General features: G+C 42.1%; 3 protein-coding genes across 3 annotated transcripts; 1 reads left to right on the top strand and 2 right to left on the bottom strand.

Moving 5' to 3' along the window:
• Positions 1 to 6,935: 6,935 nt before the first annotated feature.
• On the bottom strand, positions 6,936 to 9,161 carry LOC126568067 (vesicular inhibitory amino acid transporter). Its single transcript, XM_050224476.1, has 4 exons — positions 8,917 to 9,161; positions 8,672 to 8,846; positions 8,487 to 8,610; positions 6,936 to 8,141 (listed from the first exon to the last, which is right to left on the bottom strand). The coding sequence occupies exons 1-4, from the start codon at positions 9,143 to 9,145 to the stop codon at positions 6,957 to 6,959; spliced, it is 1,713 nt and encodes a 570-aa protein (XP_050080433.1). The 5' UTR covers positions 9,146 to 9,161; the 3' UTR covers positions 6,936 to 6,956.
• A 3,443-nt stretch (positions 9,162 to 12,604) lies between these two features.
• LOC126568192 (BSD domain-containing protein 1-like) lies at positions 12,605 to 16,041 on the bottom strand. The gene is made up of 5 exons (XM_050224633.1): positions 16,026 to 16,041; positions 15,794 to 15,950; positions 15,192 to 15,670; positions 14,951 to 15,105; positions 12,605 to 13,306 (listed from the first exon to the last, which is right to left on the bottom strand). The coding sequence occupies exons 1-5, from the start codon at positions 16,037 to 16,039 to the stop codon at positions 12,699 to 12,701; spliced, it is 1,413 nt and encodes a 470-aa protein (XP_050080590.1). The 5' UTR covers positions 16,040 to 16,041; the 3' UTR covers positions 12,605 to 12,698.
• A 977-nt stretch (positions 16,042 to 17,018) lies between these two features.
• LOC126567634 (m7GpppN-mRNA hydrolase) lies at positions 17,019 to 18,652 on the top strand. Its single transcript, XM_050223853.1, has 2 exons — positions 17,019 to 17,292; positions 17,387 to 18,652. Exons 1-2 carry the CDS (start codon positions 17,023 to 17,025, stop codon positions 18,650 to 18,652), a joined length of 1,536 nt encoding a protein of 511 aa, XP_050079810.1. The 5' UTR covers positions 17,019 to 17,022.
• Positions 18,653 to 26,383: the final 7,731 nt, after the last annotated feature.

Genomic DNA, 26,383 nt, shown 5'->3' with positions numbered 1-26,383 from the left:
CAAACCAAACATATATAATTTTCCATTTCATTTAAAAACACTCCCTTTAAAAGGATTACATCAATTTCAATCTTCTCTAATCTCACCCTAATGTCAAATATACGATTATTAATCTTCTAAGACCATCCATATCTTCACCAACAGTTTGTTGGTGACTACCGGAGTCATATGGCAAACTCAACACTGTCAAACTGTGAACACGATACTCTTTAACTCTCCCCATAACCGTTAAACCTAAAATAATCGACCGTATCGACCGTACAGGGATTGTTCTGTCGCAAACACACACACACACCCTCTTCTCATATTCTGCAATTTTTCTGCATCCGATCGATTGGCGACCCCTTTGCCAATATAAGCCGAGGATAAAAACTCGGCAGGCAAAACACATATTGCACATGACGCTTTTAAGCGCCCATTACGCCAAACATCCCACACGACACACCTCAGCCAGCTCACTCTCGAGGCTCCTGGGAACGGAACATGGGAAAATATAAGGATGAATGTTTCGGGTTCACAAGTTGCTGCTAAAACCGAAAGACACACAACAGCCTTGGCATTTGCGCAAACAAAATGCAATCAGAAGACCACACGCCCGGTGATGTGGACGGTGTGGCAGCATACGGTTTAATAAATAAATGGATTGTGACCCTTCGTGTGGACATCCGGTTTTCCGTATGCGGTCTTTGCGTTATTCTATAAATGCATCTAGCAGGAAAACTTAATAACGTATTCTGTCTTTCTCTCGCTCGCTCGGACTGTCAATGCATGAAGCATTAAGCTCAAGCTAATACAATTGTGCCTTATGAACTAGGAAAACACGGAAATGACTAGGGAAAGTTTATTAAATTCTTCATTTGTGCCGTGCGGAAGATATCGGATCTTTAATAAAGTTTTATTAGATGACTGAAAGATACATTAACTCATTATAATGCCATGGTTTGATAAGTAAAAAATCAATAGAAAAAAAGGCGTTTACCACTTACCGTAACGTTTCATGTGACTATTCCGTAATCAGCTTTAATGCGCACACACGATGGACTGAAGCGCAACCCTGTAAGAAGAAGAAGGGAATTATATATTTTTTTATTTACTCATGCAGGATACACGGTGATCAATGATAAGAATGCTTTCTTTCAGATTGCATGGACCGTTCATAAAGCGCAGCAAGCAGGCAAGCAAATGGCGACGGTCCATCCGTCAACGAATTGCCTTCGCATTGTCTCTCTTGCTCGTCTTTCTGGCGTCTGGCGAATAAAATTCCAATACCATTATCTTGTCACTGGGCAACCAATCGTTGATAGTGGCATAAAGACGACCGGATGTCCTTCCGGCAGGGTCTGAGGTACATGCGCAGCACGAGCAGCTTATGAAACCCTATCGTAAGTCTTGGTTTTGGTTTACTGGAAACCAAAAAACAAGGGGAGTCACGCGGTGCTCTTTCTCTTTTATGAGCATTAAATTTGACATCGATTCTTCTCAATACGAGATTATTTAACAGATTGCAACACCAAATGCAAGTAGATTAATGTCTTCTTAAATTCGCATTTGATTGCCCAAGAAACTTTCCGTATCGTTTCGTCCTATTTTCTACAAAATCATTTAAGTTATCTTATTATAAAAGTAACACTATCTATGTACATCCATACGAAGTTTGCGCCATCAATAGTTCGTCCAAGAGGAAGCCACTATTCATCATCGCATAGACAGCAGGAGAATCATTAGCATTGGCGGAACGCATTTCACGTTTGTCATACTAATCAATTTCTGGATTGTGTCGGTTTCATTTTTTCTGTCATTCGGCTAGTGTGGTACTGCAGCAACAGTACTGCATTGATGCATTTTGCAAACCCGTTAATGCGAACGAGCTGTTTGCTTTCACATTTGGACGTGTAAATGCAGAAATGCAAATGGGAAACGTGTCACTCGTCGTGCAGACGATTTCCTATGTGTTGGTCCATCTTACGGCTATTTCAATAACCACCAGAAGCATCACAATTCACCCTACACACTGACCTATACCACCTAATCAAAAACCTTATTACCTATCCGAATTTTTGTAACTTTTTCAAACCATCACGAACATCAGTACAACCAATATTTCACACGCTCCAATAAAGCCAGAACCAGTTTTATAGCTGCTTCCTGTGCTAATCTTATCGCACATATACGCCTTCTTCCTTGCCACGATTAATAAGCAGCAGACCCGCCCGACTGGGACGACTGGTGGAATTAAGTATGCAAATTCAGTGCGACCAGTGCCGTCTAGTGTATGCCGACGGTTGGTCACCGTAGTGCGTGGGTGCCATAGAATCTGTCTATCCACCTTTATAAGGATGGAATTGCGTACGCTGAAAGGCAATGGCCTCTGAGAGCCACACGATAAACAGCAGACAGTATGCCGTTTTTGACGCAGTAAAACTCCGTGATCTATATGGAAACGTGCCTTCCGTGGGACATTTATTACTAAAACTCGATTAGTTTTATGTTCGATAATAGCGCATATTAGTGTAAAACTGTGGGTAATGGCAATAATTTAAATATTTAATTTTCGGAGCATCCAGCTTTGAAGGTTATCTTAATCTGAGCAATGGAAGTATTCTTATAAAAGATTTATAATATAAAACTAACTTTAATAATAACGACGTTGCAATGTCGAATACCTTCCAGACTATCAGTTTGGTCGCTTAACACGACAGGCACGTTATAACAATTGCTGACGGGCGTAATTCTAACCATTCGTTCTGAGTGGGCTTTCTTTTGCGTTCGCACACCATAACGTGCCCCTGAACGAAAACAATTAGGTCAGCAAAATCTTCCCAGCCAGGGGAGACAAAAAACAACGAAAATCCCCGTTGCCGACTGTCTAGGGCGTAAGATTAAAACCTGTCACCTCGTAGCGTAATTGTGCGCTTTTTTCGTTTTCTCCTTCCCTTACGCAAGCTAGCAAAATGGGTTTTTCTACACTCACAGCGAGATGGTTGTGAATTTTCACGGTCAACCCACCGATGGTAGGTGTGTTATATGCCGGAATGAGCATGAACCAATTATCCAGCGCCCATGCACCCCGTACTAGCATGATAAGAGGTGACAACAACCAAAAAAAAGCATCCCCCTTTCTTGTCCGCCGAGAGCCTGTGGCCTGTGACAGCATCCTTAAATCCATGAAATATTCTCTCCTGCTGCTTTTGCTCAACGACTCCCTTCTTTCGCTCTCTTCAGAATGGTCCTTTTTTTGATCCCGTTTTGCGAAATAACGCTCTCCCAAGCGGACAAGCTGTCAGGCTTCGCGGAGTAAAGAGGGAAAACGCTTGGCAACTGTCAGACGAGCCAACAAAAAGGAGATCTGCGCGTTGTTATCCTTGCGAAAATTTTCGGGGTGGATGCTGTGTTCCTCCATGTTCTCTGCTTGTCGCTTTACCCTTTGTCCTTCTTCTCTCCTAGATATTCTTTTCCCTTCTGCTTGCTTTTGCTCATTGTACGAGTCAAAAAGGGACTAAGGACATCGCTTCATCTTGTGCTTCATCGATCGAAGTAGCGAATAGGAACTAAAAGATGCCGTTCGTTCGATGTTTGCATTTTACACAAGCTTGTCCTCTAAGGTGCGGAGCTACTAGCGTACGATTTTGCACTTCCTTTTCGATTCATTACGGTTTGCGGAAATAGGAAACATCCGGAGGGAACTAAAATAAACAATGATTTGATTCAATTCAATTGCCCGATGGTAAACTGGGACTCAGGGACGAGTACCACAATTGATGGCGTGATTAACCCACCTTACTCTTTGCGTTGTCTACGTGCTCTGCTGGCGCGGAACCCTTAAGCTGAGGCTGATAAACGGCTCGATGACGAACTGTTGGAGGTGTAAATTGGTGTCGGAATTCGGCAAACCGCGACGGAACCACGGTAGCCAGCACTGCGCATTAAATAAAGATTCGAAAGCTCTTCCACTCGAAGCCTATCGAAGCAAAACCACTCACACATACACTGCTCACACACAGAAAAACACACCGGGAGGACACTAAACACTAAGCAATTACGGGGCAAATGGAACTTTTTATCTTGTTATCTGCTAGCCCTCACTAGACTACCGACTTTCCCAACCGTGTACACCTTGCACACCACACTCAGACCACCGCCCGGACGCACCGAAAAGAGCCACCACAACGGTTTGGTTGGAGAAAAACGGCTTTCCCCCTACGGAAGGGGTGCGTCTTCCTCTGCACGCTCACACCGGATTCTGGAATTTTACACACCGTGCCAGACCAGAAAACAATGCACCTGTTAGTGGTCCGACCTTAAATTTGTTGATTTTGCAAGCGCACCACAAACAAAACACAGAGCCAACAGCGGAGCGAATACGCTTTGGCCGAAACGGACAAAACCTTCGCTGCCGTCTCGATTCTCTCACTACGCACACGAACGACACTTTCTCTCACACAGACGCAGCCTTTGGCTTTGCTTTTTATGCTGTTTTTTGAGCACCGATTTGACAGCTTTTTTCAGCTCGGCGACACTTTGCTCACAGTTGATTCGCATAAAATCACTTTAAATGTGCAATTTGTTCGTTTTTGCATGCTTTTCCGATTAGATAACACGGACAAAATCGTATATTATTGAGCAAAACTAATATAATACCACCCTACCATACCGTCGATGCTGTACGGTTTTTGTTTACGTTTACGTTACGTCATACCGAACGTCAAACTTACAATTGCAGGGTTCCTCGCTTAATACTAGCTACATGACGGGCTGCTGTTTGCTTTTTGAAAATGTATGTTTAAAAAAATCATTTCTTTTTTATTCATATGCTAGTTCTACACTAAATTAAATCAATTTCAATTGTTAGTGTGATTTCGTTACAAAACTTATCTTAAACTTAACGAGTCTAGTTTCTACCTTTGCAACCTTTGACCGAACAATAAATCAAATTCTGTAAGCGCAGTTTACACACAACTCCCTGCCCCGTTCGGTACAGTAACCGCCAAACCAACATACATTTTTTTGCAATACTTTGTTTCATGTGAAGCGGTCCAATGGTAGTTTTGGAAATTCCAATTACCAAAGACACAGAGACTGATTTAAAATCCTATCTAGACCGTCTCTTTAATTGAATGAATTGAAGCTGAAAATGGCAGACCACGACTCCTCTAGATACCATTTATAGTCGAATTTGTTTCTTTTTGTCGGATATTATAAAATAATGACCATCTAAATAGTCAAACACACATTCGCACACACACTGTTTGGGTTTGAATTTAAAGTTAAATAACTGTTATTTATTCGGACACCTATAATGTTGCTCTTAAATACATTAATTGCAATAAGTACAATAGAGATTATTGTATAGTGGAACATTCAATACTTTAAACAAAGCCATAACCAACTAAAAACACACCTTATCTTTCTCTCTGTCACTCTTGCATCTGCCATATATATGCACTGCCGTTAACTACTAATAGAATAAAATCACTGCCACCAGACTCTGCTGTAACGAGATAATATTGTACCTAGTAATGACACACTTTGTGAGATCTGGCAGCAACAACTAAAGGGTCGCATGCTTTGCAAATTTCTTTAAACAAATACTTTTTAAAATAATACAAAAAATTTGTCCGATCTCGCCCTATTTGGAAGACATTTGTCGTGGGACACCCAGGTGTATGGTAAATAGATTTAATAAGTACTTTAAAATTACTTCACATTGCTAATATTCTGTTTGGAAGACGTTGGTATAGCTTTCACGTGTTGTATAGGAGTATATCATTCATTACTTTGCCACGAGGCGCACGTTTGTATAATTAGCTTGATAATGTTGTAACAAAAACGATGCTCCGTGTAATCCGGTTCCCCATTTTGGAAGTAATCTGCCATAATTCTCCCCCCCCCCCCCTCCCCCCTCTCTCTTGCTATCGTAATGTCGTGTGGAATCTTGTGGAACACTTAATTTTGAATTTTGAATAGAATGCAAGCGAGAATCGGCAAAACTCTGGAAATAGAAGTAAATGCACCATCATCTGTCCCCAAAAATCTCCCATGGCATTCAGTAGTGGCCGCGTTGGCTTATTGTCGTTAGCACTATATAATTGATTCGATTGAAGTATTCACTACCGGATGTTCACGAGTACTTCTCGAACTTAACAGAACTTTACCGGCAATATTTTCCATTATCTCTTTTTTTAACTCTAGTGTAACTTAGCTGTTTTTTTTTCTCATTAATATCCTAGCAGATACGTTATGCTTAGCTCACTAGCTTTAAATATGTTGTGATTTTTTTTACTTTGTTCCTTCTATATAATATTTGTGTTCAATTTTGTGACTCCATCGTATGTATATTTGTATATAGGTGTATATGTCTGGAAGACTGACTGACTGTACTGCTTTTAATGCTTGCTTTAGTTTTTTTTTTTTTTTTGCATACTGCTCAACGTCCTACAACCCGCCCACCGGTGGATCTTTGATACTGTGTATATTTGCTTGCTAAGTTGTTAATACCACTAACAATGTACTATTTTGTTATAAGTTGCCTCCTCCAATCGTCTCAACACATTCTAACGCCCCTCACTTACATTAAGGAAGACATCAGATTAACGATTCAGTTTTCAATCCTAGCCCACACATACGAACCTCCCCCTTTCCCGCGCTTTCCGATATGTCGAAATTATGATGATGATGCTCGATGTTGATTTTGGAGGAATCGGTACAAGTTCACTATCTGGCCCGGCTGTCCAAAGCCAAGGCTACGTCCAATTTTGCTGCCTGTTCTAAACTTCTTTGTCACATCCGCGCGTTCGCCCTTCGTCGCAAGCCTCTTAGCTTAGCGTGTATCTTTTGTGCTTAACGGAAAGGTGAGTGAAACAGGTTTAACAACGTTTCGCGAGAGAAAATGGCCGATGAAATGTTACATGTAATTTTGTAATGGGTATACACTCTGTACAAACATCTCCTCGGGGACCTTAGAACGGTAACCCGATCTCGAACGCATGTATCAAAGCCGTACCCGAATCGTAGATGCCAACCACACAAAACAGCACACCGAGAAAGATGATGAAGTAATTGTAGGCCCGCTGCTTCTGATCCAACAGATGACCCTTCAGCTTCAGATGGAAGTAGCAGGGCCAAATAAAGCTTAACATCGTACCGGTGAAGCTGCCAATGAATCCCATCAGTATGGAAAAGTGTGGTATGAAAATGGCCATCATGATTGTGCCGAGAATGACGGCCAAACGCCATGCCAGGCCCCATACCTTCAGCTCCCCATCTAGTTCCCAAACGACCGGAAAGATCGTTTTCGGCTTGCCACGGAAAAACGCCCGCTCGAGCAACTCGCAGGCGGCAAAGAATGGCAACGGGTAGCTGAGGATGGCCTTAATCACCAGACAAAAGTTCACCAGACCCTTGAACCCGGGCGAGTGCAGATTGTTCGTGATGACCTGCTGCGTATCGTTCTGAAACGTCAGGAAGCAGATGTACCCGAACAGAGCCTTAAAGGCGGCCGCCGCTATATGCGACCAGTCGAGCATCCAGTTAAACTTGGACCGATCCTCCATGTTGCCCTCGAGCGTGGGCAGGAAGATTTGCGACGTGTAGGAGAAGACAATAACACCAAGTGAGATTGGAAAGTTCTCAAAGTCCATTCGCCACTTGACCTTACTCCAGCCCCAGTCGCCGATCTCCAGCAGGCAGTACCCGACGATGATTGCGTTGATCAGCAGATGGGCCATAGTGCACCAGAACGACAGCAGCGACACGTGATGTAGCGATTTCAGGAAGGCGAGCGGTAGCAGGAAGATACCGCACAGCATCATCCAGGACCGGGTGTCCAGGGCACCATCCGGGAACGAACCGGCCATCAGATCACCGCACACCACCACGTACAGGATGCAGGTCATGAGCAGTTCGATGATCTGCGCTATGCTAACGACCCGTGCTCCAATCTTCTTGCCGAAGCACACCTTCGCGATCGACACGTAGCTGTCCCGGACCCGTACCGGTTCACCCGTTTGTGGGTCCGGTTCGTACAGACACTGGACAAGAATCTTACCGGTGTAGCAGCAAATATGTGCAATTCCAACCATCGCGATAATCGCCCAGTAACCTCCACGAAGTACGGCAAACGGGAGTGACACGATGAACATTCCCTGGAATTGTTGGACATAGCTGTATGTTAGTGACTGCGTTATTGGTAATGTTTTATTGGGGTTGTGCGGAACCAACAGGATTCTTGTGCATAGAGTATTAGAATTGAAGTCCCAAAAAATCTGCTAAGAATCGTATTGCTTGTAAGGGGGAGATTAGAGAGATCAGCGTCATTCCATAGTATACTTACCACGCTCAAATATTGTCTAGAACAATAGCTTATTAAGATAGGTGGAAATTGAGGACATGCAATGGGAAGAACTAAAGAAAGCAGTGGCTAGCTTGCATAAAACATGGGATCCCTAGCATGATAAGGATCATTCCTACGGATCTTAGTATCACAATACCTGAATTGCATTGGTCACGTTCCAAGCCGCCTGATACTCATTTATCTTAGCCCCTCCGGGTGCTTCTCCTTCGCAACCTCCAGCAAAAGTACTGTCCGAACCAAACGACTGCACACTGCCCTGTCTGGAAAGGATGAAGATTGTTAACAACTGGTACAAATCTTCTTCTTCCGAGTTGGACAAACCTTGGAGGGTAGCCGCCCGCTTGGTAGCCATTTTCGAAATCACCCTGATTGAAACCCGTCTCCTGGTACTGGTTCGTACCGGGCTGTTCCGTTCCGTCCTCCTGGTAGTAGGCTTTCGGATTCGTGAACGGATTCAAGGGGTTCATCTCCGTCGTTCCACCAGTATCACCCGCGGCTAAAAAGGAGAAGCAAAATGGAAACTCCATTTAGATATGTCCTGAAGAGATGATGTGCCTACCACCTACCGTCCGTATCGGCGAAATGCACATTCTGTGGTCTTGAGGGGACTTGCGGTGGCGATCGCATACCACTAGAACCTCCGGGAGGTCCTCCAAAGCTATCCCCGGCCGGTTCTTCGTAGCCGTTCTGTTTCTGCTTGGCCGGAATCGTTTGACGCGCTGTTTGGAGGGCCACATTGAGCATGTTTTTCACCGGAGGCAATGGCACCGAGCGCAGATTATTGAGGAACGCCATAATTCGTTATTTTTCGCCAAAAATGGTTTTTTTTGGTTTAACAATGAACAATCGATTCTGGCTAGTGTCGGAACACAGGCACTCACACACTATATTCACACTAGAAAAAAAACACACACACACACACACTGTTGGGTTTTACACAGGCTGGAAGCCGGTGTATGGAAGACTTTTCAGTGATTTTGTAAACTTTCGGAACAATTACATCAATTTCTGTTCATCGTTAAACCTGTAGAAAGAAATCGCGAAAAACAATGAGAAAAACAATTTAATGTAATTTCATTACAGGCAGACAGCATCACTAGCTTGGCGCTTAAAAGAAACCTCGTGTCATTCGGAGAGAAAATCGGATGGTGGATGCTCATTTACGACGAGAGCAAATCACGCCTGGAGGCAGATATTGATTTTTTTACACCACCCAACCCGTCGCTCTAACGACGCTCCTTTCATGCTCCTGAGGAATAGTAATGGGAAGGGACAGAAAAGAGGACAAGAACTAATGCAAGGAAAAAAGGACTATGAGGACCTAGGACATCATGTGGTGCGAAAATTCAACTACGATAAAACGACCGTTGGGAAGTGAAGGCAAATTAAGGATTGATCGAATTGCTTGCCACCTTTGCCTTCGCTCCGTATACGTAATCACAGGACATGGGACATTCGAATGATTCCTTTCTATTTCTACCACTTACCATTACTCCGTTGGCGTTCGAAAATGGTTCTGCAAATCCTTCGGTGCACACTTTTATATCCCCCCGGAAACGTACCGGGTCTGGAACGGACTGGTGGAAAAACGGACACTTTCCCACTTTTCGGGCGGGTTTCAACTGGTTTCGCTAGCTTACTGGGTGATTTCTGTACGGGCGCTTTTTCACTCTCACTACCCTCGACCGATCAGTGTGCCATTTTGATGGAAAGTGAGGCACATTTGCTCTACTTCGGGGGCAGATAACTGGCCACACAGAGCGAGAGAGAGTGGGTGAGATAATGAGAGCATACAAGCAAGGATATGAAGCTGACAAGCCTGAAGAGAGTTGTGAGAATTTGTGCACCCCCGTTGGCGACCCGATTGGGGGTGGAAATGGTCCACGGATTATTATGACAGATAAACATTGGAGTGTCCTGTTTATTGGCGAGAGAAGTCTTAACACTGAGGACTAGTATGGGGACATTACAAGAGACATGCAATTGCATGCTTTCATTTTTCAAATTACATTTTTGAACCGTCTGTTTATAACGTTCGCTCAAGCTGCGGGAACCACGTGGACCCTTCGAAAAAAAAAAGCAAATTTACATAAACCAGAAAAATCCCCCAAAATCTCTAAAGGAGCATTTTAATTATCCTCCACCACTTCTTATGCTTTGTTTGCTTTGAACAAGATTGTTTGTTTAATTGCTATAACAAAAACATTTGAAGAAAAAAAAAACCACTCATGACACAATAAAATATGCTGCGATATTTCTGTCCTAAACACCCCTTACGAAGGTTACGCGTGTGTGTACTGATGGAGATGTTTGAAAACAAACTTCGATTCGATTCCTCGCCATCCCAAAACCTCGACCAATAACCGGTCGAACCGGTCGGTAGTAGTGTTTATTTGAAGTTCTTTTGAAATATGAACAGAGTATAACGAGACACTCTAATTAGTAAACAAAACGATGCGCCACTTTATATATATAAGCCCGGTTCGTCATCCGAACGCCATCAGATGATCAGTGGCTTCGGTGCGTTCAAGTGGTACGGAATTTTATCAACTGGGCAAAAATGAATCGTGTAATTTTAGTGAGTTTTGTGATCGTGTGCGTGTGTGGATATATATCGTCGGTCGATGGGATGCCTGCACGGAGGAAACACAACTCTTCGGAAGAGTCGAGTGAGGTGGAACCGATGGGTAGGGAGCGAGCAATGAGCAGGAAGGGTCCTGGGAATCGTCGTAAAGGGCATTCGTCTGAGGAACGGGGAGAGATGAAAATGAGCCGGCCACGACCACCTCCACGTAGGAGAAATAAGAATAAGAATAGGAACAGGAATCAAATGTCTTCCACGTCGACTAGTACCTCTACTACAACGGCTGTACCTGCTAGATCTACTACCACACTAACGGCATCTACTACACCAGCAACTTCTAGTCCCTCTAGTCCAGTAACATCATCTACTGCTCCTGCAACTTCAAGTTCTACTACTCCAGCAACTCCTAGTTCTACTAGTCCAGTAACATCATCTACTGCTCCATCAAGTTCAAGTTCTACTACCCCAGCGACATCGATAAGTACTACTTCCACTTCTACTACAACACCGGCTTCAACGTCAACTGTGTCTAGTACCTCCTCGTCGACTACTTCTTCATCTACTACATCAGCCACCAGTTCGACGACTTCCAGTTCTTCCTCAACGATATTGAACTCCGCCTCTACCACATCTCGCCCAGCAGCAGCAACGCCTTCAACCCGTCCACCTCGTGATAGTTTAATAATTCAATAAAGGACAACTACTCCAAGTACTAGTTCTGATACGTCAGTATCAACAGCCTCGGCAACTGGCCAAGCTGACCATCTTTTTTCATTACATCCAGCCTTAAAGTTCGACGACTTCCAGTCCCGCTCTTCTATCGATGGTGTGATAATTGACTACGCAAACTACGTTCTCACCTTGCATGCACAGCTGCATTGAGATATTTTCGCCAATAAATTGATAATAAAATATGGTTCACTTTATTAGTCGTTTAATGTGACTCGAACGTTCGAACAATTCAGGGGCACACTGTATCGTTGTTTCTTCTCCAAACTTCACTGTGTCACAATCACGTGCTAGCCAGCAGGTTGCCAACTTATACAAAACTAAACACAAAACGATCGTTTTAACTAGATCAAAGTGTAGAGTAGAATTTCCATTCCCGTTTTTCTGTACGCTTTGACCGTGGAAAGAGTAGGTTTATTTACATCTCGGACAGGACGAAATTTGCCCGGAAAATGCTACCTAATCTTACTTTTTCCTTCCAGCGGACCAATAAAGAAAAATAGGAACGAAATGCTACCCTTCTAAGGGAGATGACGTAAAAGACAGAAACACAGACAGTACACGCGTATTGGTCTAGATAATATATATATAGAGTTATAATAAAAATTAAACAATTTGCATCTACTAAACTGCAGTAAAGTGCAGCTGTTTTGGGGACGTTGTATGGGGCAACACTCTATCTCCTTCCTGGAAAACTGTCCATCCATTTTTGTGAGGAGTCGACGACTTAACGAATAAGCTAACAATAGTAAACTAGTAAAATAAATCAATAAAGATTACAGTTAAACGTTGCACGCCTTGTTTTCTGGGCGTGCGCCCTGTCCCTCTTGCACAGACCCTGTATGGCCAACCGCTCATCGCGTCTAGTATAGGGGGCATCCGTCACTCGGTATGTCTGTATAGAAACAATCGTATAATCAAGCGGTAATGTGTCCATCATCGGAAGGTCGTCAATGCCAGAGCAACCTAGGGAAAACGAAAAGACGACCAATCGGCGCACTCGGACAATTCGCGGCGCAGATCGATCGGTTCGCCTCATTCCAGCTCGAACTCTTTCTCCCAGCTTTCGTCCGAATTGGACGACGATGCTTCCGCTTCCTTCGAGAAGTGGTTCTTGTCCATCTTGAGCTGTTCCTTCTTTTTACCACCCGTTTGCTGCTGCTGCTGCTGTTGTGCTGTTCCTTTCTTACCCGTTTGTGTCTGTTGCTGCTGTTGCTGGTTCTTGTTATTTACATTCTTACCAGCATTCTGCACTTTGCCACCCTGAGGACCGGATTTGTTTGGCTGCTGTGTGGTTGCTTTTTGGTTGGTCGACGCTTTAGGATCTTTCTTTGCTGCTACTGTGGCCGTTGACTTGGCACCTTTTGCGTCACCAGCTTGAGCGGACACTTTCTTCTGCGTTTTTTGAGGTGTGCCTTCAATGTCGGATTGTATCAGCAACGATTCATCCACAATATCGAGCTTACCGATACTGGTCGTAAGCGATTTTTCACGTTCACGGATTTCCTGTTCGTATTCTTCCAGCAATCGCAGCTGTTCCTCTTCGGACAGCTCTATGTTCGTTGCGTCAAATTCAGGCACTTCCGCCCAAGCGAGATCATCCGCAATGGGGTACGATGGCGATGCTTCTTCCGGTTCGGTTGCTAGAGTGTGGCAACGAAAGCAGCGGTAAGTTAACTGTGCTGTAAGGGCTCTGAAAAGTACTTCTTTTCTAGCTGCATATTTGACGCCAAAGTACGGGCTTAGATGGGCGGTATCTATACCCTTTATCACTATGAATAGCATTTTCTTTTCTTCCCTCGAGCATATACTTCCGATATTGACTGTCCCGAATCTCAGAATCTTCACACTGGGGTGTGATATTTTGCAGCTTTGTTCTTCGATATGTCTGCCCAAATAGGAAACTAACGGATCCAGATTACTGGGAGACAGTGGAACAAAATATCCAATATTATTTTTTATAAACCATATCATTGTATCCGGTTTTACCTGGCGCACCAGCAAGGTGTAAGCCTGCGATTTTGAACTTCACTTGTTTAGTCGACTTTTACCCAAGGCAATATATGGTCGTTCTGGATTCTGCTTCTTCTTGGCTTAACGACCTATTAGGTCATGCCGGCCATCTAATGGTTTATGAGACTGGCTGATACCACGTAGTTAGATAGACAGTCCTCACTACGGGAGAACGGTCCGGATGGAATGGCCCCACCGCACCGATTCTATACACTTCCATATTCATGTTAACACCAGCATCAATGAAAACCAACGACATTTTACAATCAGTTTGGTTTATAACTTCAACCAAATTTTTTCAAAACCATTCTCAAGTTGACAACAGGGTTTTCAATTTTTCAAAACCATTCTCAAATGTTCAACTAAATGTATTACAGGATGCCATATTCCTGACGGAAGAACGTGCTGAGATGCAGGAAAATACCCCATAGACCGATTATATTGCAATTTTCACATGCGGTTCTTGGGCTTCCACTCAGCGGGTTTCATTCATTCATATCCATGTTCATTACCAAAAGACTTTTAAAATCGGACGGTACTTCGGCAATGATTGGACTAATATATATTACAGATCATTCTGAAGAGCGTAAAAAAATTGCCAGGTCGCCAATCCATTTCCAGAAAATTCGGTCCAGGGCTGCATTTCTCCATCCAGGGTTGCATTCAATATCCGCCGATTTCAACTCCACATTTACTTCACACCAATTATTGAGGATGGTTTGCACAGACTGTCCCTCAAAGGACCTTAGCATCCTAGTTAAAAATGTATCCCGCAGTTGTGGTTTTTGTTTGTGTTACTTAGAGCAAATTTGTCCTCTGCGGAAATCTGTCGTCTCTTGAAAAGCCCACAATTAACAGGATACGTTTTGCACGCCGTGGACGTATTGAGTAGAATTAGTAGGGTATGGAGAGCCAATATTATGCTTCGGATCCCGTATCATTTAAAAAAATAAAATAATTTTCTTACTATAGTAAGAAGATCTGTAATCTTCTAGTTATGAAAATTACCGTTACGTGTGATGGAAATTTGTCCAATTTTTCCGTCAAGCTGACACTACAATCTCAAGAGGCGTTACTGGCTTTCTGGACTTAGTGTGTCCATAGCCATATTATAAATCTCTTACAGGGCTCTTACATAGAGCCCTGTGTTAGTGCTTTGAGTTACTTCAACATGCCGTACATCGCACTTGGAACTAGCAGAGTCAAGAGCTCTATTTTTGCATGCCTCTATTATACTCCAAACCCGTCCGTTAGTGAAAAGAAAACATTCTTACCTTCTTCGATCGTCGCCCGCCGTGGTTGATCGGTTTGCACGATCGTTTTGTTTGGCGCACAGGTTTCCGTGTTGTTGAGTGCCGCTTTCGCCTTCCGTTCGGCCAATTCCGCATTCGCAATCGCATCCTCCAGCAACGCTTTCTTAAAGAGATATCTACAACATGGGTGTTCGAGAGGAAAACGATTTTCATTAACACATTTTCTTTTTTTGTTTTTCGCTTTTTCTAAGAAAATACTTACCGTTTCCAGAAATTCATGTGAGCAACTTTGGCAGGCACCAGTGTGACATACTTCTCGTTCAGTATCGTACTGCTCGCCAGATGCTTCGCTAGCCGTGGCTCGGTAAACTGTTCCTGCTCGACCACCTCCATCCAGCGCTTGTACTTTTCGCGCAGCTCGTCGGCCGGTTCTTCCAGGTAGGTGTCATCGTTTGCCTGCATCTCGGCCAGATGCTTGTAGAAACCGGTAAGTGTGAGCGTTCCATCGGCCGTTATTAGTACCGCTTCCGTTTCTTCGTCCTCCTCGAGCGATGGTACGAGCGCTTCCGTTACCTGGCCGAGGAAGCTGCTGAAGCTTTTCTTCATCGCACCGACGGCTGAGTCGGGCTCGCCCAGGTTAAGCGAACGTCCGATCGCTTCGCTAGCGCTCGATGCTTCGGTCTTGACGACTGTTGTTAGTTCGGTTAAATCATTCTTTACCGCTTCTAGGACTGAAGCGGACTGTAAAAAAACAGGTAAATTAATCATCAAAATCGAAACAAAGGCCGGGAGTTGTTGATAAATAAAGGCAATATCAAGCGATAACACAACTGTTTGCAAGTTGCTAAAATAGCTGATGCTTACCTTTGTACGTGCGGTATCTATCCACGAGCCCCACCAACTGGACGAGCTGACCGATGCAGTGCTTCCCGTGGGACTTGTCGGTGCATCCACGCTCTTTCCCTTCGATGGACTGGATGAAGTCGGTGCATCCGGTCCAATGGCCGATTCTTCGTTGGGACTGTAAGTTAAGAAATTACGATGAGGAAATTAATATTTCTCTGATAACACATTCCTACACACTTTCATCACCAACCTTTTATCTGCCATGTTGTGTCCCGCTGTACGTTGTGTGTTATTATTTACGCACGAAATATAGGGACAGCTGTGCAACGGGATGAGAGGAACACAAGCAACAGGAAGAGTGTGGCACACTTACGGGGAGGGGCAGTTACTGGGCAGGATTGTTTTTCTCAGTCTCGTCTTGCTTCTTATTTGGCAGCAATAAAGTAAGATTGGTAAAGCAAAGCGATCAGGAAATCAATTGGCCAGTAGCGGAATTGATTTTCACTTACACCGAACTGCGTTTGCAACCTGTACGCAATATGTACGCAAGCACTTTTTGTTTCTCGTTCTCTCACTCTCTGTCACTGGCCACACACCTCCCCAATATGCGTCGTCGTGTTATGATGGCTGGAAAAAGGGGATTCTAGCACACGATTAAGCGGATTCTGCTGTTGCTGCTTCTGGAATGGCTGAAAACGATGGTGCTCGGCTTGGCATTTTGTATCGCTGGCCGATTCTTTTACGTGACCACCCGAACGGAGCGGGACCAAAAATGTTGGTTTCACAATTTTGTAAATAAAGAGCACGTATGCCAGTGGAAAATCAGAACCAGTTTCTACGCACAACAAAGCGAATGACAGGTAAGTGCTTTTGAAGTGCACTGTGGCTTCTCCATCGTTCAGATTAGGTAAGAGTAAATACTTTATTTTCGTTAATAATTTTTTTATTAGTGCATATTAGTGCAAATAGTAGTTAAGGCCAAATATTGCTGGTGTACATAAAAACATACGCCACAGTGCCCATTTTACAACAAAAATTCATTTAAAAAACTTATTTTTGTTTTTTGTTGACATTTTCTCTGCCATCAAAGCGAAACGTCAAATCGTGTCCTCCACTGTACCTGTCATCCGATGATGCTACTGGATCTTTGTGAAACAAACAACACAACAGCAAACAAAACAACGCACTTGAGTGAGAATAAAACGGTTTCAATACAGTTATTACTGCAACAAATTGGAGCCACATCAATGGCCACAAACAGTCCGCTGAATGTGGCCCAGCCTGCCACGGCGTCGGGCCAAAAGGGCAAACAGAGCAATGGTGCGCTTGCCATATCGTGCGACATCATGGACGATCTGGCCAGTCGATTTATCATCAACGTGCCGGAGGAGGAGCGCAAAAATTTGATCCGCATCTGCTTCCAGATGGAGCTGGCACACTGGTTCTATTTGGATTTTTACTGTGCCGACAGTAAGCAAAAGTGTGGCATGAAACAGTTTGCGCAGCAGATGTTTAAGGTAAGCTTCTACTTTTCTTTTTCTTCGTGGTTTGTTAACACAAAAATGGTGTGTAAGGTTTTGTTTTCTGCTCTGTCTAATGGGGGGCTTATAGCACGTACCGTTTCTGCAACCGCACTGGACAAACGTGGACAGTGTGCTGGAGGACTGGAAGCAGTACAAGCTGACTGTACCGACGTACGGGGCGATACTGCTCTCGGAGGACATGAGGCACGTGCTGCTGGTACAATCGTACTGGGCCAAATCGTCGTGGGGCTTCCCGAAGGGAAAGATCAACGAAAACGAGGAACCGGTCAACTGTGCGATCCGCGAGGTGTACGAAGAGACGGGCTACGACATCCGCAAGCTGATCATACCGACCGAGTACATCGAAGTTAACATTAATTATCAGTTCACCCGACTGTATCTGGTGCCGGGTGTACCGCTGGAGACCGTGTTTGTGCCTAAAACGCGCAACGAAATCAAATGCTGCGAATGGTTTCCGGTGGATCTGCTGCCGGTAACGAAGCACGCCAGCATCGTGAAGGACAACCACAACCTGTCGGGCAATTCGTTCTTCATGATACTGCCGTTCGTGAAGCGGTTAAAAAAGTGGCTTGATTCGTACCACAGCGGTAAAGGTGCAGGGAAGGGGAAAGGGACGATGCTGCTGCACCAAGCAAATAACTCGCCCGTGCTTGGACGCGAGTCGACGGGCAAACAGCAGCAGCAGGGACAGAAACAGCAGCAGCGTCAGCGACACAAATCGATGGGAGAATTACAGCAACCTCATCCTCCGATTCAGATACTGCAAAGGGGTAAGGGCATGGCTGTTGGTACACCGAACGCCCATCAGCAGTCGGTCGCAACAAACAGCACTGCAAACCGTACCCAGCAACAGCAACAAAATCAAACGCCACGTGACGACCCATACCGGTCCCAGCGTGCCGCTAGTGTGGCGAACGAAAGTAACAATGAGTTTCGTTTTGGAATCGGAGAGGCCGGATCTGCAACGGCGAGCGGAACTTTACAGATGCCTGCCGCAAGCCACACAAATGAGCACGAAAGTAGGCCTTCCCTTTCAACGACTTCGAACGGCGGCCGGACGGAACGTGTGGTCGCAAGCCAAACGAAGCGGAAACTTTTTGCCAACGAGCTAAACCCACCAGACCAAACGCAACCAACAGCAGCAGCAGCAGCCGAAGCTGATTACACCAGACAGGACAATGAAACGGATGACGAGACGGACGAATATATATTGGATTGGATCTACGAGCAAAAGCGTATGGCTCATCTCAAACGCGATGTGGTGCAGTGGGTCACCTGGGGTTTAGACGCTGGACCGTTTGTGATTCCTAAGTGTACCGGAAACTTAAATTAATGGAATGAATCACCGGTTGGGACTACACTTCCACACGGAATGCATCAAATGAGTTATGAATAAACGGAACGGCGTTGACGACCATGCAAATGAAGTTCTACTTTATCACACAGCCAAAGTAGTCGTCTTTCACCATGGTAACTCTCAACGCCAAAAAGCAAAATATCGAAAATCGCAATCAATCTCAGTAATGTTTCATTCATGGTTGTATTTGTATTACGCGTTTACAATGCTATTTTTGGAGATTTTATTTAATGTCGTTTCTGTATTTAAGGAGGATATAGTTTAAAAATTTGTTATAGCCCACGTTTACAATATTACTTTCGTGTTTGTTTGTTGTCTTGCATTCACGTTTTATTTGCGATCGTAAAGCGATTAGGCGCAAAATTAAGACTATCGCCTTTCTTTTCATACAATTTCTCCCTTACCTCTCTCTTTCTCTCTCTCTCTCTCTCTCTCTCTCTCTCTCTGTCTGGCCTTCTATCTCTATGTGAGAATATGTATCCGTGTCCTGTGTGTTTGTGAGTTTTTTTTCTTTAGCAATAGAAACCCGTGTAAGTCGTTCCCGTTGTAGCATAATGATTTAAAAATTCTCCACAAACCTTTACCTAAATTTGGATCTCCGCACACCTCGTTATATCGTTATATTATGTACAATTTCGACAAATACGAAACTACTGCGACACTAGCACACTACTTACCGATTCAGAAAGAAACCAAAACCATATGGCGGGCGGAAACAACACAACTCGGTAAGTAGTTTGCTTCTTGCTTTCATTTCCGATGATCCTGATTCATCCTCCTGATCGTGATCATTAGAATTGTCTAAGTTTTGTGGTAAGTATAGTTTTGTCGCTACAACTGTAGCAACAGCATTATGCCCTTGTACTGTGCCACTAGCTCTCTCGGTTTCGAACAAAGCGCTAAAAAGCCAAGGATGCCAAGGCCAAGTCGGAAATCGAAGGGCTGGATTTATTCGTCAAGCAGCGGCTCGCCCGTATATGACATGTCTTATAGATTTGGGAGCGTTTTCTGATTAGCCAGGGTTGCCATCCTTGTTCAATCCTATCACTAGATTTTGTACAAAAAAGAACGATAGTCATTTTTGGGATGATTTGTGCTGCTAAAGAGATCTGAAAATAGGCCTAGATCGTCTTCGGCATCGTAAGGATTGTAGACTGAATTCCCCTATTCGATACTTATCTTATCAGCTACTTCACCTTAAAATTTGCAGCCTTTTGCTGACTGACTTTGAAGGAAGCTTTCACAGAGTGTGTTCAGTCCTTATCAAAAAGTCATATCTAACCTTATGAGCAGAAGTGTGAATTGTTTCGGACAAATTCCAAATTCCATCCAGACCATATTCGCATAGGACTGATTCGGAGGACTGATGGTCCAACTGTGTTTCAATAAGTCTTGTAACAGAATCGACGGCTGGTATGACCTTAACAGATCGTTAGTCCAGGGAGAGCTTAAAAAAATTCAAAAAGTTTAGACAATAGCTTATTCGATTTTGGTTTAGTCTACTTCTTAGCTTGACGAGCTCGGCTTGGCCTGATATTTTACTGTCAGTCCACACTACAGGGGGACGGTAACGAATTGGCATAGTCAAAATTGATCAAAATTAAAAAAATTGTCCTTTAAACACATAAAGCTGCGCAAGAAATTGCAACCCCATTTTTCCTCACAAGGAATTTTCCTTCAACACAACAAAAAAATGTTTACCAGATGTGAAAAAACCATTAAGAGGACAAACATTATGGCAACCCTGGTAGTAGCTATCAGTAAAGCTAAGTACTCCCCCTCTAATAGCTCAAACGGCTGATGATTGTACGATTCTGGGAAAGAGCTGTGACAGGAAGAGTCAAAAACAGGCTTCTTTATGCAACTTATTTACGCGTATAAGTGTGTGTGTGTATGTGTCTTTGTTTCATCTTGTTACTTTCTCTTGTGTCTCCTTTTATGTCCTAAACTACTACTAATTACTAGTTGACTACTTGTGTTTTGTTTTATTTTATTATAATATGCGAAAAAATGATTTAATGCAATACGCTTGCTTTAACAGACGCGTTATAACACTTTACTTTCCGTTACTAAAATAGCTTGCCCGTTTTTGTGTGTGTTTTTCCTCGGTTTCAGTGTAGTAGGAAAATAAAAAAAGAGAAAGAAGGAAAAAGTTTTAGGAAAGTAAAAGAAAAAAAGCACGACAGATAAGTGATAGGAAAGTGATAAAATAAACACATTACTAATCACGCTTCGAGCGCGATCGTTACATAGCTTGAACAGCCTCGTCCTATTTATATCACTTGAGTAATCAATTCATGACTGGTTTGCGAATGCAACTTTCTATGTTTTTTTTTGTCTCGTTCTTCTCTTGTTCTAAAGCTTTCCCAGTAAAGATTTTTTTTGTTGTTGCTTGGATCATTGTTTCCGCTTTCCGATAGATAGGCCCCTACGGTATTAGTGTTTAGTTGTTTGGTTGTTTTTTTGTTTAATGTTGTTTTGCTTATTGTAGAGTTTGTTTGCAGATGTTCTGTGGCTGTGTGTAATGTGCGTGTTTGCGTGTGTGGTTTGAAGATATGTACAAGTGTGGTTTGTGTTTGTGTGAGAGTAAGTGTGTGTGTGTGTCTATGTGTGTGTAGTAAGTAATTGTGCTTCTTCCGCTTTGCTTTACTATACTACTAGCTAAAGTTTTTTAAACTATTTCTTCCCCACACACACACACACTACCAAATTGTAACGAATGCTGCTTAAAACGTTTTGTTAGTATTTGTTTGTTTAAAATTTTCTTTTAAAAGCCAGGAAAAATTATGTTTTTCTTCCTCCGCTTCGCTTCCGCTTAAATATTCGAATGTGTTCAACAATATTTAAAAAGTTTTAGCTTTAGTTTTCATAACTGATGCATATAGTGGGTTTTTCTGTTTAAATTTTTGTTTCTTTATATTAAACGGTTCTCTTTCCGATTTGTTTTCTTTAAGTGTCCTGCGTACCTCTGTACTGGTTAGGTTTTTATTGAAACAATTTTTGTTATGGTTAAATGTTTCCAGATAAGGAGCCTGTAGTGTTGTGTGGTTCTTTGTTTGTTTGGATACTATTGCATTTGTTGCATCTTTGTAGAGGCTTTAGTACATTCGCTTCCATGTGTTTTATAGCTCGATAGATTAAGAGAAACCGTGGGTTTTTGCTGTTTTTTTTTGTGTTTGCTCTACTACTTTCGACCGTTTGCCACGCTGTACTAAAGATATGTTCATTCTATGTTGTGTGGTACAGCAGCATGTTTTTATTACACTTTACTTAAGTGTTTATGTTTTTAACTTCCCGAACCTGGATAGAGAGGATATAGAAGTAAAGTATATTGGGTTGGTTTTTTAAAAAAGTGGATTCTTTTTGCCTTTGCAAATTGCTAGAGAATGTGGTCCTTGTGCTTAAAGCCATTGGGTAGTTTCAGGTTTAGGTTACACGAGCTATGGAGGAAACTGTGATCGATAGATTGTTTGAAGTTTTTACATGAAATTCTACTAACTTCGGTTCGAACGATACTATTTCTCTAAACTAATTTGCTACCAAAAATGTAACCAAAGAGCAAAAAACAAACTCATTCCGCAGAAGTAGTGTAATGGATAGACTGACGTTAAATCGTTTTGTTCTACTGTGCTCTTTTTTTTCTTACTTTACGTTCGCTTCTTTTCGCTCCTTCTTGTACACTCACGATTGTTTTCTTGTAACGCAATCTTGTTTGAATTTGGTTTGTTTTACTTTCTATTTTCTAACGATTGTTTTCTGATTTAAAAGCTAGCGTTATCTTCGCTTGGATTTTTGTTTTTTTGTTTTTACTATTTTACTCTTTCCTCACACGTAAAGAAGGGGGTTTTACGGTAACGGTATGTTTATGCTTTCGTTTCCTTCTTTTTCTTTTTTGTTTTAGTTTAGTTTTGCTTTAGATGGTTCATTTGTTCGTTCTTGTTTTATTTATTCGTTTATTTTAAATGTTTTTTTTTTCTTCTTAGAGGCAAACAGGTTTGGACCCTTCAGCATCATTATCAGCATGTTTTGCAAGAGTGGATTATCTAAAAGTGTCGTGTTTGTTTCTTCTTTTCCACTTTGTTTGCCGTTCATCGCAATCAGCCGACACACGCGATGTTGATATCACTATTTACAGGCGGCAATTTTATTATGAAACATTGGTCTTGATTTGATTGATTTTGGGAAAGAATGAATCGTAATCGTCGTTTCTATTACTATTTTCGTGGGTTTTTCTTTTTCTAAAGAACTCTATTTGCAAATTGTGGGAGAAATATGTTTGCTAAACCAAAAGAAAAAAATATATTTACATTTATTACCCCTCTTTCTTCACCTTCGTTGGCAGCAAAGTCCATGCTGAGTCGTTAAGGGGGTATTTTATTTTACATTCTACATTCGATATTGCAGAAAAAAGGAGTTTTAGGTTTTGTTACTTTAGTGTTGCACTTTGCGTTTTGAAAAGAACCAAATCAAACACTAACGCTACTCGTTTGCTGTGTTTCTTTTAGTTTTCCTTCCGTTAATCTATTGTTTAATTCGATCGAGAGAGATGGGAGAGAGCATTTGCTAATATTCATTATCCATTTCCTTTCTTCGTCTTACTTTGCGAAAACGCACTTCCGTTTTATGACTGTACAAATGTTGCGCTTGTTGTTGTTTAAGTTTTTATTTATTTCCTTTTTTTATTTATATGTGTGACACACAACAACGTCTGTGTATTTTTTGCTATATACTGAGTGTACTAAGATACTTTTACTCTTTCTTCTTGCTTTTCGTCACAGTAATCACAGTAGAGAACGGTTTAACGGTTTAAAGAACCTTCGTGTGTTTCTTCTTCTAGCCACTATACTTCTTTTGATCTAATGCAAAGTTATATCGCTCTTTTGTTTTAAACTACTAAGTGCCATTATTCGATTTGTATGCATTACTTTTATCTATTTTTAATCTGTGAGTTTGCTTTGCTGTGCAGAAAATGCAGTTTTAATTAATTAGCTTAAACGTTGTTTACATGTTTTTTCTTTCCTCTTTCTTTCTTTTATATCACTTTCAGTAGTAGTTTGTTTTTGCTTTCTTCCTTTCCCGTTTTTCATCGTTAGAGTTTACTCTGAGTGGTTGAGTTGGTATTTTGCTTACAAGTATTTGCCCAATTTAGCCTAGCTGATTTAGATGATATTAATTTGAACAAACGTTTTTATTTAGTTTTACTTTACATTAAGCCGATTGGTTTACCGCTTTTCCCTACACACAATCGATAGAACGAGATGAAAACAATGCAAACATTCAACGAGAAACTAAAGGAAAAATTACTCTGTACCGGGTTATCTTTTCTTTTACCTTTTTGCTTAAAAGTTATGCACACGCTGGACACACAAAATTGCGATTGCAAAACGCTTTTAAAAACACTCGCCAACTCAAACCCAATTCCAGATTCGAGTACTATCACGGCACAGCGCTCAGTGGGTCGTGATTGTGTGTCTTTCGTTTGTCAGCAATATAAAAAAGTACTACAAAAAGAGTTTTTCTTTTCTTCTTCCAAGCGGCAATAGTAGCTGGGTTGAAGTAGAGTTAGTTGGAATTTGGTGGTTGTTTACCTCTAATGCTCGGCTGTACAATATTTACGTTGCTTTAATGTTTGATACTTTTTATGTGATTTTTCTCTCTGTCTGTGTTTGTTTACTGTTACTATTTCGTTTTTAATTTTTATTCCTCCCAAGGCGCATTATTGGGCCCGTTGCACTCGTCATTTGTGCGCATTGACGTTTTCAAAGTTCAATATGGCTCCGGAGACTGTATTTACTTTAATGTTTCACTGCTTTGTATGTGTTTTTAGGCAAATTTAGAGTGTAATTAGTGTGTTGGTTTTGTCATTTCTTTTCTTTATTTCCTTGCTGTGGTTGTGTGTTGATTGGCAAGCTTATTAAATGTGTACTAGAAAGCATGAGTGAATTTATTCATCTCTGTGTGGGTTGTGCTGGTTTGAATGTCTGTGGAAGGAGAATGTATTGTAAAAGGCACGAAACGGATGTGAAATGTGGTGGGAGAGGAAACAAAACAAACATTTGCCAAATTACTTGCAAAACGAAACAATTTCCTTGCACACTTTCTGCTGCGATGCCTGTCTGATGCAAAAGCCAGAAACAAAGTTGTAACGAATCCATTCTGCCTACTGATGTTGAATGGTTGAAGCGTATGCTCAAGGATGGCCGCAAGAATATGAAAACTTTTTTGCATATTTCTGTAACAGGTACAAAAACAGATTCCACATTCTAATGGACAGCCCTGATCGGTGATGGTTTTTCTTTTTGCTGCCCTGCTTAAGGAAGCTATTAAGAAACGTTTGCGAGAAAAACAAAAGCAAACAAAAGAAGAACCTACATAACAATCGTCACACATGTTTGCAAAAGTAAAAGCAAAGTAAAGCTGTGCTTGCTGCTAGACGAAACTCCTTCGCTCCTCTTACCCACCCGTCGTTCAAAAATAGTTTCGAGGCATTTGAGTTGCGTTAGTTATTGCTTACTATTCTTTGTGTTTGCTTCCGTGTTTTTTCTTCTATGTTTTGCTGTGTGTATGTGTCTTTTTTATGTTTGCTTTCTTCTTGTTTTACACGTTTTTCTTCTGTGTTCTACCAACATGTTAGTTTACCATAAAAAATGAAACATCGAAACAGGAAAACAACGCTACACATGCAAAAGTTTCGGAAAGGATTAGGGCTAACAAACAGATGTACGGTTTAAGTGAGAGATCTCCTTCTCGGCGATGGATTAAGTTCTAGAAAATAAGTGAAAGAATCTTAGTAGACGTAAGACAAAAAATGAGTGAGGAATCGAATTTGAAAAAAAAAGGAAATTAATTCCAACAAATAGTGACCCTGTTGTCACACAGCGTACACATCTAAGTGGTGTGTAATGTCGGAAGTAATGGTGGAACCTCTACTGCAATAAGTACAAATACACCGACGTCACGTTACACACACACGCACACAAACACTCACGGTTAGACGAAACGGTGCACGGTTTACACAGTTGTTCGCAGTTCTCAAACTCACTATCACAGTCTCATGTCCTCTTAAAATTACGTGCGGTTAGTGTGTGAGGGCACGATTGCCCAATAGAAATAGATTTCCTACAGTGGATGTGTTTGCTCTTTTTATAAGTATGTGTGTATTTGAGTGTCGGCAGCGTTTGGTAGAAGGATCGACCAGCACTGGTTGAATTGTTGTACTAAAAGTAACCGTTTTTTTTTTTTAGTACGTTGCATATTTTTCCTTCCTTATTTTATCTCGATTTTCTTGTCACTTTTGTTCGTCTTTTCTTTCTTCTTTATTTCGTTATTTACTTTTTTGCTTTTTTGTCTTCTTTGTTTTTCACTTTGTTTCTCTTCTCCGAGCGAGAGTACTTGTGTTTGAGTGGAGAGTTTTTAGATTAGACTTTTTATGTGTGCTTTAGAAAACAAAAAAACTCTACAAATCGTTATCTCAAGTGGAAGAGGTGCGCATAGCTTGGGTCTTGCTTTGGGCCAATGTGTACCAGCGAGGCGGTCAGTGAATGTTTTAGTCTTTTGTAGTTGGATTTTGTATGAGTGTGTGTGTGTGTGGTTTTTTGTTCAATTCTCGCATCTTCTGGGAGGCTCTAAAACGGGGAACAAACAGCCGTCAATATTGTGCAATATTTCCGCATTTCTTTATCCCCGCTTCACATAACACAAACACGC

The sequence above is a fragment of the Anopheles maculipalpis genome, chromosome 2RL, assembly GCF_943734695.1.
Source record: "Anopheles maculipalpis chromosome 2RL, idAnoMacuDA_375_x, whole genome shotgun sequence".
Taxonomy (NCBI): Eukaryota; Metazoa; Arthropoda; class Insecta; order Diptera; family Culicidae; genus Anopheles; species Anopheles maculipalpis.
This window is presented reverse-complemented; position numbering and strand designations above follow the sequence as displayed.

What these genes read in the sequence shown, in the direction of transcription:
- LOC126568067 (XM_050224476.1), bottom strand. Translation starts at nt 9,145, where the DNA reads ATGGCGTTCCTCAATAATCTGCGCTCGGTGCCATTGCCTCCGGTGAAA. An exon ending in GCATTTCGCCGATACGGACG is followed by an intron (nt 8,847 to 8,916) that starts GTAGGTGGTAGG and finishes TCTCCTTTTTAG; the next exon opens with CCGCGGGTGATACTGGTGGA. An exon ending in GCGGGCGGCTACCCTCCAAG is followed by an intron (nt 8,611 to 8,671) that starts GTTTGTCCAACT and finishes CATCCTTTCCAG; the next exon opens with ACAGGGCAGTGTGCAGTCGT.
- LOC126567634 (XM_050223853.1), top strand. Translation starts at nt 17,023, where the DNA reads ATGGCCACAAACAGTCCGCTGAATGTGGCCCAGCCTGCCACGGCGTCG. An exon ending in TTGCGCAGCAGATGTTTAAG is followed by an intron (nt 17,293 to 17,386) that starts GTAAGCTTCTAC and finishes GGGGGCTTATAG; the next exon opens with CACGTACCGTTTCTGCAACC.
- LOC126568192 (XM_050224633.1), bottom strand. An exon ending in TAGATACCGCACGTACAAAG is followed by an intron (nt 15,671 to 15,793) that starts GTAAGCATCAGC and finishes GTTTTTTTACAG; the next exon opens with TCCGCTTCAGTCCTAGAAGC. An exon ending in CACATGAATTTCTGGAAACG is followed by an intron (nt 15,106 to 15,191) that starts GTAAGTATTTTC and finishes CCCATGTTGTAG; the next exon opens with ATATCTCTTTAAGAAAGCGT.